The sequence below is a fragment of the Mus caroli genome, chromosome 5 (assembly GCF_900094665.2).
Source record: "Mus caroli chromosome 5, CAROLI_EIJ_v1.1, whole genome shotgun sequence".
Lineage (NCBI taxonomy): Eukaryota > Metazoa > Chordata > Mammalia > Rodentia > Muridae > Mus > Mus caroli.
This window is the reverse complement of record NC_034574.1, coordinates 18,658,593-18,674,457: the sequence shown is the minus strand read 5'-3', so window position 1 is coordinate 18,674,457 and position 15,865 is coordinate 18,658,593. Positions and strand designations below refer to the sequence as shown.

The 15,865-nt window shown below is 45.6% G+C and overlaps 1 protein-coding gene across 2 annotated transcripts in view; it reads left to right on the top strand.

Moving 5' to 3' along the window:
- Pus7 (pseudouridine synthase 7) overlaps positions 1 to 10,992 on the top strand; it is a 43,457-nt gene extending 32,465 nt beyond the window's left edge. The window contains exons 10-16 of one of the 2 annotated variants that reach the window (XM_021162744.2): positions 1,570 to 1,631; positions 2,581 to 2,741; positions 3,503 to 3,629; positions 4,916 to 5,017; positions 8,116 to 8,245; positions 9,452 to 9,543; positions 9,915 to 10,992. In XM_021162744.2, the coding sequence (XP_021018403.1) occupies positions 1,570 to 1,631; positions 2,581 to 2,741; positions 3,503 to 3,629; positions 4,916 to 5,017; positions 8,116 to 8,245; positions 9,452 to 9,543; positions 9,915 to 10,051 (811 nt within the window). In that variant the 3' untranslated portion in view covers positions 10,052 to 10,992. The remainder of the gene's footprint in view (positions 1 to 1,569; positions 1,632 to 2,580; positions 2,742 to 3,502; positions 3,630 to 4,915; positions 5,018 to 8,115; positions 8,246 to 9,451; positions 9,544 to 9,914) is intronic. The other variant, XM_021162743.1, reaches the window with a different exon arrangement.
- Positions 10,993 to 15,865: the final 4,873 nt, after the last annotated feature.

Here is a 15,865-nt window from a genome sequence, read left to right as displayed (position 1 = left end):
AGAGAGGCCCATTGGACTTGCAAACTTTATATGCCCCAATATAGGGGAATGCCAGGGCCAAAAGAATGGGAATGGGTGGGTAGGGACGTGGGGGGTGCTATGGGGGACTTTTGGGATAGCATTGGAAATGTAATTGAGGAAAATATGTAATAAAAAATATTAAAAATTAAAAAAAAAAAATATTTCTAACTTAAGACCAGACAGGCACAGTGGAGTCCACTAGACCGTGGCTGAGCCTGCAGAGCCCTCCCGTAGAGTACGAGGGGCCCTACACGGGAGCTCTAGCACCTGAAGAAGGAAAATCACCCACACTGTCTCCGGAAACACACAGAAGCTTGATGAAGACACTGGCTGTTGTGGGACAGAGCATTTAGTGAAGGCTGGCATCAGCTTGTTTTTACTACTTTTAATTAATTTCGCAGGAGCAAAGCCATGTCACCCTATAGTTTTGTACCCAAAGAATTTTTTCGCAAGTAAATACTTGCTCAGGAAAGTGTTGCAGACTTAACCCGGAAACACAAGTTTCAGAATATCCCCAAAGGTCTGCAGAAGTTAGTTCAGATTTTCAAATTATTTGTTTTCACAATGTCAAATTATTTCCTGCCTTCAAAGAACTTACTGTTATCAGCATAGGGTTTCCCAGCATATAGTTAAACAGACGATGAATTGTATCCAGACTATATAAAGGCAATATATGAAAAGCTATATTGTTGTCCAAACGGACAAGCCTTAGCTTTCTCAATGCTTTTTGTTCACCGGTGTCAGTCACATATTCTGGTTGGTTTCATTGTTTCATGTGTACATATTCAGTGGTGTCCTGCACACCCTCTGTCCTCACGCCTGCCCTCTAATCCCCCCACCCCCACCCATACACCCCACCCCCGCTCTTTCCCAGCTTTCTTTCCTTTTACTCTCATGTGTTCTACATGTGTCCCTGAAGTTAGAGCTCTTTACAGGAGCATGGGTACCTTATGGCTGAAGAACGTGTTCATGAGCCCCACTCCATCCTATGATGGGGAATCAGCAAGCCCCATTTTCTGAGGAGCTTGTATGAATAAACACAGCTGCTGCAAGTTCAAGAGTGCTACGGTCTGTCCTGCTCAGAAGTTAGCTTCCTTCCCATACCCTCTCCAGCTTATACATTCATTCTACATTTCCCTTCCTCTTTGATGCTCATTGGAGGAGATGATATAGATGCCGTATATATAGGCATTCAGAAACATTCTGAATCCAGGTCTTCAGCAGAACAGATAAAATAATGTATATGCCTGTTTCCTGTGTGTTTGTGGGCTTGTGCATATTAAATGTAATGCACATAGAGGCCAGAAGGGGGCAGCAAGTCCTCTGGAGCTGGGGTTCCAGGCAGGTGTGCCCATTGGAGGGTAGGTCCTGGGAATCCGGTCCTCTGCCCAAGGAATACACACTCCTTTTAGAGTAGGTAGTGACCTCTGAATCTGTATCATCATTGTACTGCATACTTTTAAACTTAATAAACTAAGAAGTGTTACTTGGAGCATATAAAGCTTATTATATGCAAAGTTAACTAATGTAAATACTGTCTAATTCTAGAGCAATTCTACAGAATTCCTGGACAGAAGTCATGGATTTAATACTGAAACCCCGTTCTGGAGGTGAGAAAGATTTGTGTAAAAATACAGTGCACAGAGTATATAGCTAGATAGTCATGTAGTCACTTTAAGTAAACGTAACTGCAAGTTGTTATTTTAAGTTCTTGATCTTTCTTATTCAAAATTTTAATGCTATTTTTTTTAAGACTTATTTCTTTAATGTATGTCAGTACACTGTTGCTCTCTTCAGACACAGCAGAAGAGGGCATCAGATCCCATTACAGATAACCACCATGTGGCTGCTGGGATTTGAACTCAGGACCTCTGGAAGAGCAGTCTGTGCTCTTAACTGCTGAGCCATCTCTCCGATATTTTATTTTCATGGTTTTGCATAGGGGACTGAATTTTTTTAAGTCTGTATCCTAGTCTTAGCTTTATTCATGCACGGTTGAATGTACTTGAAATAAATTAATTTCTCTATGGTTACTTCAAATTCTCTGACTTATAGGAAACTTTTATGTATGACTGCTTTGATAAAAAGTGTTATACTGAAATATGTAATCTTGGCAACATACCTTAAGGATTTTTAAAAAGTTGATTAAAAATTTTCCAGGAAATATCTCTAAAACTACACTGTAAAAGCGGGATTTAACTGGTAGTTTTTAAAATTTTTAAATAATAAACTTGATTTAGGTAACTTCATTTGCAAGCTAAAAGCGTGTTTTTATTTTTAAAGAAAGCATTAACCTTGCTAGAACAGGGGCAAGAAAAGGAGAAACTTCCTTCCGGTTGTTCTTTGCTGGGCTAGTTGCAGTGATGATGTGTCTCTGGCTGACAACGGAGCCGGGGAGGAAGAAGCCCACTCCCTGTGGTCGCGTGTTGTCGCTTTAGGGTGACTGTGAGCGTCTTCGTTACACGGAAACATTCTCCCAGTTCTAGGTTCCCTGGGAAGCATGTTAAATGATGGGCGATTTCTGCAGGGAAGTTTGATGGTGCCTTCTCTCTCCCGCAGCTGAGAAGGGTTACTTGGTGAAGTGCAGAGAAGAATGGGCCAAGACCAAAGACCCAGCCTCTGCTCTCAAAAAGCTGCCCGTCAAAAGGTGTGTGGAAGGGCAGCTGCTTCGAGGACTTTCCAAATATGGAATGAAGAATATAGTCTCTGCATTTGGCATAGTGAGTGCAATTTGTGAAGTGAGGCGGTGACTCAGAGGTGGTCAGTGCTTTCTAAACATAATCTTAAAATGATCTTGAAAGACCAGCAAAGAAGAATCTTTAGTAGTCTGCAGAGGAATTTATGAGGGTATACTTCAGTTTTAACCTGAGAGCAGATTGATGTGGAAAATGCTCACAGTGTTTGTTGATATTAGAAACACAAGAAAGTATCTGTGGGGAATACTTAATGTAGCCGAGTGGGATTTGAGACCCTCAGAACCCACTGTGTGGTCATTTCTTCCACAGCTGTAGTTTACGTTTGTGCTCATGCAGGGCACAGGCATTTGCTGAAGCATGTGGGTGGAGGTCCGGAGAGTCCACTCTCGCTTTATAGTATGTCCCTGATCAGACTCAGGTAGTCAGGTTTGGCTACAAGTCCCTTTAGCTGCTGAGCCAGGCCTGGCCCTACTGTAGTCATTCCTTGGTCATGTTCTCATTAGAGCTTTCAACTGCCCAAGATAGGCGGTCGGACAGGAAGTCGCTAACAGATCGCCAGTGTGGTTGCAGTAAAGGGGAACATGTTGGTAAGCATAGCCCTTATATGTGTATAATTCAGGACGCTTTAAAGTGCTTTCCCACTGAGCCACATTCCCAGCCCCACATCAGTTATATGAAATGTGAGTTTCTTGTGTTAGAATTACCACGAAATGAGCAAAATGTCTGGAAAATAGCACTTTAAGTGTTCAGAATTGTTCCTTTGTCTGTTTCTCCATTCTCTGCAGATTCCAAGAAACAATCGCTTAATGTACATCCACAGTTATCAGAGCTACGTGTGGAACACCATGGTGAGCAGAAGAATTGAGGAGTACGGGCTAAGGCCTGTGCCCGGGGACCTTGTTCTCAAAGGAGGTATGACGTGGAACACTGCTGTCGTGCAGCTAATTAGGACTCCGATATTTTATCACAGTGTTTTTCATCCAGTGTGGTACTAGTTAACAAAGAGATGTGTAGTAATTGGGAGATAGAAAGACCGCATGAGGTCAGGCTGCTCGTTTGTATCATCAGTGAAAAAAATATGTTAGTGTTTTGAATAAGCAGCTAAGTCTGGGGGCTCCAGCTTAAGTATAGCAGAATAACTTTTGGGCCAGTATTGACTAAAAGTCCATTACAAACATTATTCAATCTGGGTCTTCAAAAATATGTCTATTCACGGATGTGTCTCGGTGTTTCAGAGAGCCATCAGGACACCAGCCTGGAGCTAACTGCACTGGTGAGCTTGATAGCGTAAGCCAAAGCATTCACAGAGGAAGTGCTTGCCAGGCCATGATGGCACCCAGCACTCAGGGGGCAGAGGCAGGATCTCTGAGTTCAAGGCCAGCCTGGTCTACAGAGCTAAGTCCAGGACAGCCAGGGCTACAGGGAGAAGCCCTGTCTTGAAAAGATGAGGGGGGCTCGGCGGGGGAGAAGAGAAGAGAAAAGCTAGGATGAGGGGCTGGAGAGATGGCTCAGCAGTTAAGAGCACCGACTGCTCTTCCAAAGGTCCGGAGTTCAAATCCCAGCCACCACATAGTGGCTCACAACCATCCGTAACGAGATCTGACGCCCTCTTCTGGAGTGTCTTAAGACAGCTAACAGTATACTTACATATAATAAATAAATAAATCTTTAAAAAAAGAAAAAGAAAAAAGCTAGGATGAATCTAGAACTTGGCTCAGCTATAAAGAACACTGGCTGTTCTTCCAAAGGAGCCAGGTTCAGTCCCCAGCACCCACATGGTGGCTCACAGCTGGGTATAACTCCACTTTCAAGGGATCCAGTGCCCTATTCTGGCCTCTGAGGTTCTGCCCACACACGGTGCACAGACATACATGCTAGCAAAATATCCATACACAAAAAGTGAAACTTTTTTAAAAAAAGAAGTGTTAATGTCCTGTGCACTATGACACATTTACTGTGTGTCACCTTCAGTGTGCTGCATCACTGTGTTTCAGTACTGCTGGGAAATCTTCTGACTTTTATGAGATTTAACCCCTTGCCCAAGGTTCCTCAGCTAATTAAAGAAGGAGACATGCAGGCAGCTGGGCCTCTGCAGCTGGACACCTGTGCTTCCAGCTCACCTAAATGTGTGTGACTGCTAGGGACCTGAACTCGTGAAAACTCCGTTCTTAACCTGCTGTTTACTTGCGGACTTGCAGCCACGCCCACCTACATTGAGGAAGATGACGTTAACAGCTACTCCATCCACGATGTGGTGATGCCTTTGCCTGGGTTTGATGTTATCTACCCCAAACATAAAAGTAAGTTCCGTGTCTGAGCCAGCTCGTTAGGACAAGTGTAATGTGACTGAGCCAGCAGCAGCTAAGATTGAAGCAGAGGGGGAATCGGTACTTGAAGCCTAATCTTAAAGCTTTCTTTCTAGCTCATTTTCTCTGTGAATTCTAGGCTAGCCTGGCCTATAAATTGAGTTCTAGGCCAATCAGGGCAACCTAGAGAGCCCCTGTCTAAAAATTTAAAAACAAACAAACACACACACACTGCTCAGATATATTTTTTATGGTGAAGGTCTTCCAGGAAGGAATGTATTCGGGGGTTACTTTAAATTAGAAGCTGCCGCTCTGTGCGTCATGGGCCTGTGATCTTGGGTGCTCAGGCTGGAAAATGGCTCCATCCTGTCTGTTGGAGGCCAGTCTGAGAAGAGGAAATGAGAGGTTAGGATGCTCTGCCTCTGCGTCCCATTCTGCAGATGTTTTGTCGCTGCTGTCACCTTCCTGGATACCGGGGGGTGTTGGGGGGAAGCATAGAGGGAGGACTTGTAACTTCTGTGGTTCTGGATTCAGAGGCAGGAAAAGGCAGCTCTGAGTGGTTTGGAAGTACACCCAACACTTACTCTCAGCCAGCACTGGCCAGTGGACAGTGTATTTTCCCCTGTAAGTTAGAACTGACTGGGACTGAGGCCCTTCTTGGCTCAGGATTCCTCTAGCCAGGGTTATAGAGTACGCCATCCATGTGGCTCTGTTTCCAGTGCTTGTACTGGCTGAGTTCGCTGACGAGAAGGCAGTGGACGGGAGCCAGAGGGGATGAGGAAGGTAGACAGGGACTGTCTGCTTCCCTGAGAAGCAGAGTGCAAGATGCTAAGGCTGTTGGTTGCCACAGCCGCCGTGAGGGTCTGTTGATTCTGCCTGTTTCTGAGGTGTTTGTCTCCTTTTTCTGTCTGATGCAGGCCAGAGCACAAGTATGGATTCTCCGGTACTTTGGGCTTCCTTACTCTGTCTCTGAAGGCCACCCTCCCTCCTTTTTGTCACATGACTGACCTCCATGCCTGACTCAAATGGCATGGCTTTCTCTCTTCCTGTTCTCCTCCCCCTGGATAACTGCTGAGATCTGCAGCTCACCTTCTTTGGAGTTTTTCATTTAAACAATGATAAAAAAAAAAAATTGTCCTCAAGCTTTTAAGAAGAATGGGGAAAGCAAACCTTTGTTTTTGTCAAGATCCTCCTGGAACAGATAGCATAAATAGAGATAAGAAGGGGGATTTGTAAGACACATGGGTTTACTTGATTACAGCTACTGAGAAGTCCTGGGCTATCTGTGTGCTGGAGAAAGAACCAGAGACGCCATTGATCTGTCAAGTCAGGGGCTTCAGGTGCAGACCTGGGTCTGCTGGTACAAGTTGTGAAGTCCGGGAGCAGGAGAAAAATAATGTCTGAGGTCTGTGACTAGGGAGTGCCTCGGCCTTTCCTCTGTCTTTCTGCTCTCTTCAGGGCACGTCCACAGGAGAAAAGAACCTGACCACACTCAGATCATTGAGGGAAGTCAAGACAGGAATGCAAACAAGGACAGATGCAGGAGCGAGAGCAAAGCTGCTTACTGGATTGTTCGGCTCCCTTACTTAGACAGCCCCACCCACGGTGCACCAGACCTTCCTACATTAACACAGCAGTCAGGAAAAACATACCTCAGACTTGCCACAGGCCAGTGTGATGAAAACAATCCCTTAGTTAAGGTTCCCTTCTCCCAGGTGACAATACTTGGTATTGAGTTAATAAAAATGATTGGGCCGGGCGTGGTGGCTCACGCCTTTAATCCCAGGACAGCCAGGGCTAAACAAAGAAACCCTGTCTTGAAAAACCAAAATAAATAGATAGATAGATAGATAGTCCATTAGTCGAGCTAATACCCTAAGTCAGCCATCACTAAAAAGAAAAAGAGGCAGGAGGATCACTGAGTTTGAGGCCAACCTGTCCGTGTAAGTTAGAGACTAGCTAGGGATACATAGTGAAACCTTGTCTTCAAAAGAGAAAATATTAAGGGCCAGCAAGATGGGTAAAGGCACTTGCTGTGTGGCAGAGCAAATTTGGTAACTGTTAAGTCCCTAGAACTCTTGTGAAGTCAAGGAAAGGACCACTGCCACATGTGCACTATGCCCACACACAGAACGACCCTCTCTTATAAACACACACACACTCACTCTGAGCTAGGTGTGGTGGTCCATGGCTTGGGAGGCAAGGCAGGTGGAGCTCTTAAATTTGAGGCCAGTCAGCTCTACAGAGCTCGTTCCAGGATAACCAGTACTACACAGGGAAACCGTCTCTCAAACAATTAAATAAATAATTTGTGAAACAACAACAAAAATAAGGAGTCAGAAGTTACTGTTGAATCCTCTTAGCCTGGGACAGACAAAACCAAAAATGTCAAAGGAGGGACAGCTGAAGGAACCAGAGTCAACTGGAACCCGTGACAGCTCTAGTGCTTGTGGGTACATGTGGAGGCCAGCTAGTCTGCCGTGTTCCAGAAGAGCCACAGGAGTACAGGGAAACAAGCCTGCTTGGAGTAGGAGGAACCATCTAATATGTGCCTCGGGTAACAGTCCCTCACAAATGTAAGGGAATACTAGAAAACACCTGTGGGCTGAAGTGACCAGGGCTCCTGTTTTTAAACATTTAGAGTCACTGTGTATAAATTGTACTTAGAGTGGGCCGGGCGTGGTGGTGCACGCCTTTAATCCCAGTACTTGGGAGGCAGAGGCAGGCAGGTTTCTGAGTTCTAGACCAGCCTGGTCTACAAAGTGAGTTCCAGGACAGCCAGGGCTACACAGAGAAACCCTGTCTCAAACAACCAAAAAAAAAAAATTGTACTTAGAAGGTCCATGTGAAGCTAGCTTGGAAACTTTATGCCACAATCCCCTGTGGCTGGTTACATAAAAACCACAGGGCGACTGAAGTCAAGCTGGAGGCGCCTTCTAGGCCTGTTTTACTACATCGCTAGGGTTAACTAACTTGGTTGGGGCAGTCTGACTAGACTTGTTAATGGTATTTCTAGTATCGTGAGTTGACCACTAGTTCAAGGAAACCTGCTGACAGGCTGTGCTCCAGTTAACTGTTTGTGTTTGTGTTAGTCAGCGAGGCCTACAGGGAAATGCTTGCTGCAGACAACCTTGATATTGACAACATGAGACACACGATTCGAGATTACTCCTTATCGGGGGCCTACCGAAGGATCATCATCAGGCCTCAGAGCGTCAGCTGGTGAGTGTGACCTGAAGCACCACTGGGGGGTTCTGTAGAATCACAAGGTTTTGTGTTGTGTGTGTGTCTTTCTGTGCTCAGAACCTACTGTATAATGTGCCATAGCTGTCGCCTGCCCTTATTACCACGGTTACCACTGCCACCGGTTTTTGTTTTTCAAGTGCTTAACGAATTAGAGTTGGCTACAGTCATACAGTGAAAGTTATTTCTCTTACGTTTTGTTGGAATCCCTGACTTACTCAACAGATGTACAGAAAATGAGCTTTCTCGCCTTTCTCTGTAAAGCTTCCATTTGCTTCTGGGACTAGAAAGATGTCTCAGCAGTAAGATACTGGCTGTTCCTCCAGGGACCCAGGTTCAATTCCCAGTACCCACATGGCGGCTCACAATGGTTGTAACTTCGGTCCCAGGGGATCTACACTCTCTTCTGACCTCCTTGGGCACTGCACATCTGGTGCACAGACACACATGCAGGCAAAACACTCATACATACAAAATAAGATTAGAATTAAAAAATATTGTAAGGGCTAGTGAGATGGCTCAGTGGGTAAGAGCACCCGACTGCTCTTCCGAAGGTCCAGAGTTCAAATCCCAGCAACCACATGGTGGCTCACAACCATCCGAAACGAGATTTAGTGCCTTCTTCTGGAGTGTCTGAGGACAGCTACAGTGTACTTACATATAATAAATAAATAAATCTTTAAAAAAAATAAAAAATAAAAAAATAAAAAATATTGTAAAAGATGCCTTTGATATTTGTTCTGTTTTTTTCAAGTTTTTTGAACTTTAAAATGAAATCCTGTACTAGTTGACCATTTCCAGGAAATTCTTTTCCCTGCTTCTCTTTCTTTTCCTGGCTGTGGCCATGAAGTTATCAGAGTTGGAGTTTACTGTGCACAGTCTGGAGAGCAGTCTCTCCTGACAGGGTGATGGCCGCAGTGCCCACTGTGGAGGAAATGTGAAGGCCATGGTGACTTCCACCGTCTGTGCGAAGTGATGCCTGCTGTGCTATGGAACCATCCTCATCCTTCCCATCGTCCAGGGTCATTGGGCTCTACTGTACAGCAGTGGGGAGGCCTGCAGCCAGCCTGGGTGCTTTCCTTGCCCAGCGAATGGGGACAGTGACGAGGAGGAGGAGGAGCTGTGTGCCCCTTCTCACCCTCACTTCCGCTCACTCATGCTCACCTCTCTCTGTGTGTTTTGAAGGGAAGTTGTTGCATATGATGATCCTAAAATTCCACTTTTCAACACGGATGTGGACAACCTCGAGGGGAAACCACCACCAGTCTTTGCTTCTGGTAAGTCAGTGCTAGGGGAGTGTTTTCTTATGGGTCTGCGCATGCACACTGCACACACGGGAGATCAGAGGATGATTCTAAGGGGTTGGTTCTCTTTACCCTTTTGGTCCTGGGGATCACATTTAAGTCCAGACTTAGTGCAGCTGCTTCTACTTAATGGGCCCCCTTGCCAGCCCTTCCTGCCCTGGTCATCAGGTCCCTGAGTACAGCTACCATACCCTGCTGGTCCATACACTCTTGTGCTCTCATTTTGTGGTCTCATCCTCCGAGGACCCTTGGGGAGTGGAATCGTAAGGAAAGGGGCGTAGCTTTTGGGGAAGCCCCGTGATCTTTGGTCAGTCTTGACCATACTCTTCTTTCTTGCCCGGCAGAAGGCAAATACAGGGCTCTGAAGATGGACTTTTCTCTTCCTCCTTCTACTTACGCCACCATGGCCATTCGAGAAGTGCTCAAAATGGACACCAGCATCAAGAACCAGACCCAGCTAAATACAAGCTGGCTGCGATGAACAGTGCATCACTCAGAGAGGGGATGCAGACCTGCCTCTGACCTTCTGTTCTGATCTTTTTTAAGTGCTGACTCATGTTTGGAATTTAAAACTTTTGTAGTAAAGGATGATTTGTATTTTGTAAAGTTTTTAATCAGCTTAAATACTTTGCAATATTTGTACACATATACAAGTCCTGAGGATCCTAATTACAGCTCAGAGATAGAATTGGGTCAGCATATCCTGTAGGTGCTTAGATTCTAGTACAGCATCAGCTTCCTGCCTTTAAAACAGGGAAGGGGGACTTGGTTTAAAGTTGTGGTTTTAGGTTTTGCTGCACACCTGAAGTACAAACCAGAATCTTAGAAGTTTGTGATGAGATTACACATGGTCCGTGTCAGAGCAAATGCAGCAGACTGGAAATTAGAGACTGCACACTTAACACGCAGTTCTCGATTTGATTTCAATAATAACAAAACATCCACGGGTTTATAATCACAGCGTGGCTTTTGTTGAGTGACTGTGTTAGCTTCAGGTGAGCATTTATACACATCTTAGCTTGCAGTGGCTTTTCTGGTTAGTCTATCAGCATCTTTCAGGGCGGTCTTTTCCTTGATAGGAGCCTGTAGCTTTTCTTGGGTACAGTCTGATTTTACTTTGGGTGCCTCTTACTTTCAGAACCTTTTCACTGGACTCAAAAGTAAATAGTGGCCAGCCTGGTCTACAGAGTGAGTTCCAGGACAGCCAGGGCTATACAGAGAAACCCTTTCTCAAGAAAAAACAAACAAACAAAAAGTAAATAGTGATCACAAAGGAAATCTGGAAAACTTAGAATGGCTCCTGCAGCAGGGCAGTGGTGGCGCACGCCTTTAATCCCAGAACTTGGGAGGCGGATTTCTGAGTTCAAGGCCAGCCTGGTCTACAGAGTGAGTTCCAGGACAGAGAAACCCTGTCTCAAAAAAAAAAAAAAAAAAAGAAGGGCTCCTACTTCCGTCTGCAGCGCTGACCCTCAGCCAGCAGCTGCTTAGGGGTTTCCATCATGGCAGTGCAGAAAACCCTCCTCTAAAAAGATGGATATGCCTTTCAGACAGTGTGAGACATGACTCTAGCCAGTTTTATTTTCTGTTATTTCTTAAAGCAAATGTAATAAATATTTTTTAAGAACACATTTTTTACTAATTATGTAAATAAATCAAATAAATATTCTAAAACTGAGTGCATGTAAAAATCTTGTCCCTGGCTAACGGGCTGCAAGGCGCTTGATGAGTGGACAGTCCACAGTCATCACCAGATGTAGCATAGTGGCATCTCTATCAAGATGGGCTGTGAGACTCATACAGTATCCACTGGGGTGACTGACTCATCATGGCCTGGACTCAAGGTAATTCCTCCCACGGTGTTGCTCCCTGGCCTCCAAGTGTGCTTCCTGGAGTGAAGAAAATGCCTGGAGTGAGACAACAGCCATTAAAATGTAATTGAGGGGGCTGGTGAGATGGCTCAGTGGTTAAGAGCGCCAACTGCTCTTCCAAAGGTTCTGAGTTCAAATCCCAGCAATCACATGTTGGCTCATAACCATCCGTAACGAAATCTGATGCTCTCTTCTGGAGTGTCTGAAGACAGCTACAGTGTACTTACATATAATAAATAAATAAGTAAATAAATAAATGGGAAAAGTATAATTGAGAACCAATAGTGCATTTCTCCCCCCTCTCCTCCTTTCCTTTCCTCTCCTCTCCTCACACTGGCCACACACTGCTGAAGTGAAAAGAATGAGTCAGAACTGATCCTTCCAGCCAGCTCACACTACTATGGACCCCCAAGTGTACGTGTCCATGGTTACTGAGATTCGAATGATACCCTGGATTCAAATAGCATGCAGACAAAAAAGAGTGTTTTATCCTGCAGAAGACTTGTATACTAGGGTCTACCATCTACAAAGAGAGAGATCCTGAAGTGAGCTCACAGGACCAATTTAAAGCTCATTACGGGAATTCCAGAGTAGGTGACCTTAATCTTGCTCAGAACCATTGTTGGGGCCTAGGGGCTTGCCACTGGAAGTCTGGAAACTGTTGCTGCCCCATTGTCCTTGCCTCAGGCCAGGTGGTAGGGCAGCTTCTGAGACCTGGATATGCCTAGTTCTTAAAAACATAGATTTAGGCCCAGTCTCCTGAACTGCCAATTTGAAGCCTGTCATGGAGTTAGCCTAGCCTTCTCAAAGCAATAAGATAAATAACTCAAAGTAGCTTCAGGAAGTCCTGAAACTGACCAGATCTACTAGGCCCCTCCCTGCCAGAATAAAGTGTAGGAGCCAAGGAGTCTCAGACAAGCTGAGCTGCAAAGAAGACTCCGAGACCAGACCAGCTGCCTGGAAGAAGCAGAAACCAGCTGAGCTGCCTGGAAGTGGTGTAGAGCAAAGAGGTTCCTGGAAAGGACCCCTCCAGCCTCTGGGCTGCCTGCAGGCTGTGCAGTGTTCCCAGCTTTGTCAGGTGTCAACTGTGCTAAGGCGAGCTTTGGTGATGCAGCTGTCTGAGTCATTTCTGATTCTGTAAGTCACCTCTTGCCCGTAGTCCTGTAAGTAACCCGCTGGTTCACCAAGTTGGACCTCGGTAGACAATTCAATGTGAGCTGAATCTCTAGCATGGCCTTGTCACAGCAGCAGGAGCATCAAGGCATTCCAGACTGTCTTGATAACAGCAGGAAGTGAGGACCAAGAGGAGCACAAAAATAACACCCTCGTAGGCAATCAGACAACTCAACAGAGTTAATTTGTGCTAATTAGAGCATCCAGAGGATACTGCACTATTAGGCAGAAGGTTGTTGCAGGGTTTAACTGGACTGTGGTCTGGCTGCATAGGAAGGATCATCCAGAGGACTGAGGGCAGGAAGTACCTCAGCATCAAGGCAGCAGAGGGAAGACTTAATGCAAAGGAGAACATAAAAAGGGGACATAAACAGTAGACCACAATTTCCTCAGCAATGTGACACATCAAGGGTTCAATGCATCTGATTTGAAAAAGATCCCCTTGCCGGGAGAGTTCAATCTAAAATCTTCCAACAGTAGAAGTTGAACATCCATGGTACTTACAAAGTAGCCAGACACATTGTCTTAGTCAGGGTTTCTATCCCTGCACAAACATCGTGACCAAGAAGCAAGTTGGGGAGGAAAGGGTTTATTCAGCTTACACTTCCATGCTGCTGTTCATCACCAAAGGAAGTCAGGGCTTGAACTCAAACAGGTCAGGAAGCAGGAGCCGATGCAGAGGCCATGGAGGGATGTTCTTTACTGGCTTGCCTCCCCTGGCTTGCTCAGCCTGCTCTCTTATAGAACCCAAGACTACCAGCCCAGAGATGGTCCCACCCACAAGGGGCCTTTCCCCCTTGATCACTAATTGAGAAAATGCCTTACAGTTGGATCTCATGGAGGCATCTCCTCAACTGAAGCTCCTTTCTCTGTGATAACTCCAGCTGTGTCAAGTTGACACAAAACTAGCCAGTACACACATCGATTTAGATTTCTCAATGCCAAGCATTGGCCGGTACCCAGTGATGTCTTCAAGCATGCAAGAAAAAAATCTGAGAGCCTACAGTTCTAACATGTAGGCATCCCTCCGGTGCACTTTGAGAGCACAGTGGGGAATAGCAAGAGCTCCAGCAGATTGTGTCTAGCCACCATTTGACCCAAAAACCAAAAGGCAGACTGAGAGGAAGGAGAGAAATTTAATCAGTATGTCTATATTGAGATACATTAAGATAATATCTGTATTGAAAGGTGTTAAGATATAAAGTATGATAGCTCCACCTTAGAGGGGAACACTGGCCTGAACACTCCGCTAGCATGGGGGCAGGGGTCTGGGGAGGGGTAGCCTAAGTAATGAGTCTTGGTCAAACTGTGATTTGGTTTATCATCTCAGGACTGGTCAGGGGTCACTGCTGCCTAAGCAACAGACAAGACTGTCCACACAAGATCTTTGTTTATCAGATTTGTAGTTTCTGGGATTTACAGGAGGCTGACTAACAGCAAAATGAGCAGATTCAAAATAGAGACTGTTGCAGAAAATATTTAAAAAGGAACTGGCACGTACCCGAGCTAGTGCCAACAACTCTCTGCCCAAGCAGCCTGGCCGGCCATGCACTGATGGGCAATGGCCGACCTGTTTTTATCTCGTGGAGACTCTGACTCAGTGCTCCAAAATCTCTCCACCCAGCTCACTAAGTACCCACTGGCACTGGCGGTCACTACCACACCAGTCCTGTGCTTCAAATCCCCCACGGCCTTTGTGGTGCACATCTGGCAAACCCACACCTTGCCCCCGTGATCCCGGTCGAGCCACCGCGTGAAGAAAAACACAACACAACTTAGTTCAGAAACAACGGTAACTCAATCATTGGGCACAGCAACTAAAATCCTAACCCTGTAAGTCTTATTAAATCTAAATCTAGGGGGGCTGGTGAGATGGCTCAGTGGGTAAGAGCACCGGACTGCTCTTCCAAAGGTCCAGAGTTCAAATCCCAGCAACCACATGGTGGCTCACAACCATCTGCAATGAGATCTGGCGCCCTCTTCTGGAGTGTCTGAAGACAGCTACAGTGTACTCACACATAATAAATAAATAAATCTTTAAAAAAAAAAATCTAAATCTAGTGGCAAATCCTGATGGATCTGCCACTGAAACCAGGAGACATCTTGTCCTCACACTATCCCCATCCAAAAGGACCTAACTCTCTCCTGCTTCCTCTCTTCCTCCATCCAACCTGGAAGTCCCGCCTACTCGCCCAGTGATTGGCTCCTTTCCAGGCAAGCAGCACCCCAGGGTAATCACTGCATCCCACAGTCCAGGGGGGGGGGGGTTAGAGGTTCTGCCACAGACGCATGAATGGCCAAAATCTGATGCTGGCTTAAGTCAGTCCTTACTTCCTGAAGAGACACTGAAATTCCAATCCTCCCATCCAACCTGGCTAGTTTCCCTGGCAACAAGCCCAAATGCTGTGGTCATTTCAGATCCTGGAAGGTACTTTTTATGAATAGCTATTTATTTGTTCTTCTTTTATGTCTATAAGCATTTGCCTACATGGATGACTGTGTATCACATGTGCACAGTGCCCATGGAGGCCAGAAGAGAGAGGCAGATCCTCTAGAACTAGAGTTGCAGGCAGTTGTGTACCACAAGCGGGTGCTGGGAATTGAACCCAGGTCTTCAGGAAGAGCTGCTGGTGCTCTTAGAGCACTGAGCCATCTCCCCACCCCCAGCAGCTGTTTCTTGTCATTTAAGAAATTCAAGGGTTTCAGGAGCCCTATGCCAGAGTTGAAAAAGGCCAAATTCACAGTTTTGTTATAAATTCTAACATCACAAATATGTAGATTTAAATTATGATAAATGCTGTGAAGAATATTCAACAAGAAAGAGAATGAGGAGGTGGAAAGAAAGTGTTGTACTGAGTCGTTCAGCAAACCTCTCTGGAGAGCTCAGATGAGAGAGCATGAGACAGAAGAGCTGAGCCAGGGGCCCTGGAAGGAAGCATGCACAGCCTGCTGGGGCAGAAAGAAAAGAAATGTTTTAAATATAAATGTATAAATGGCAGGCTGGCAGGATGGTTCGTAGGTAAAAATGCTTGCCACCAAGACTGGTAACTAGAGCCTGCCTGCCTCCATCAGATTTCCTGTAAGCAAGCATTTTCTTTTCTTTTCTTTTCTTTTTTGTTTTTTGTTTTTTGTTTTGTTTTTTCGAGACAGGGTTTCTCTGTGTATCCCTGTCTGTCCTGGAACTCACTTTGTAGACCAGGCTGGCCTTGAACTCAGAAACCCACCTGCCTCTGCCTCCCGAGTGCTGGGATTAA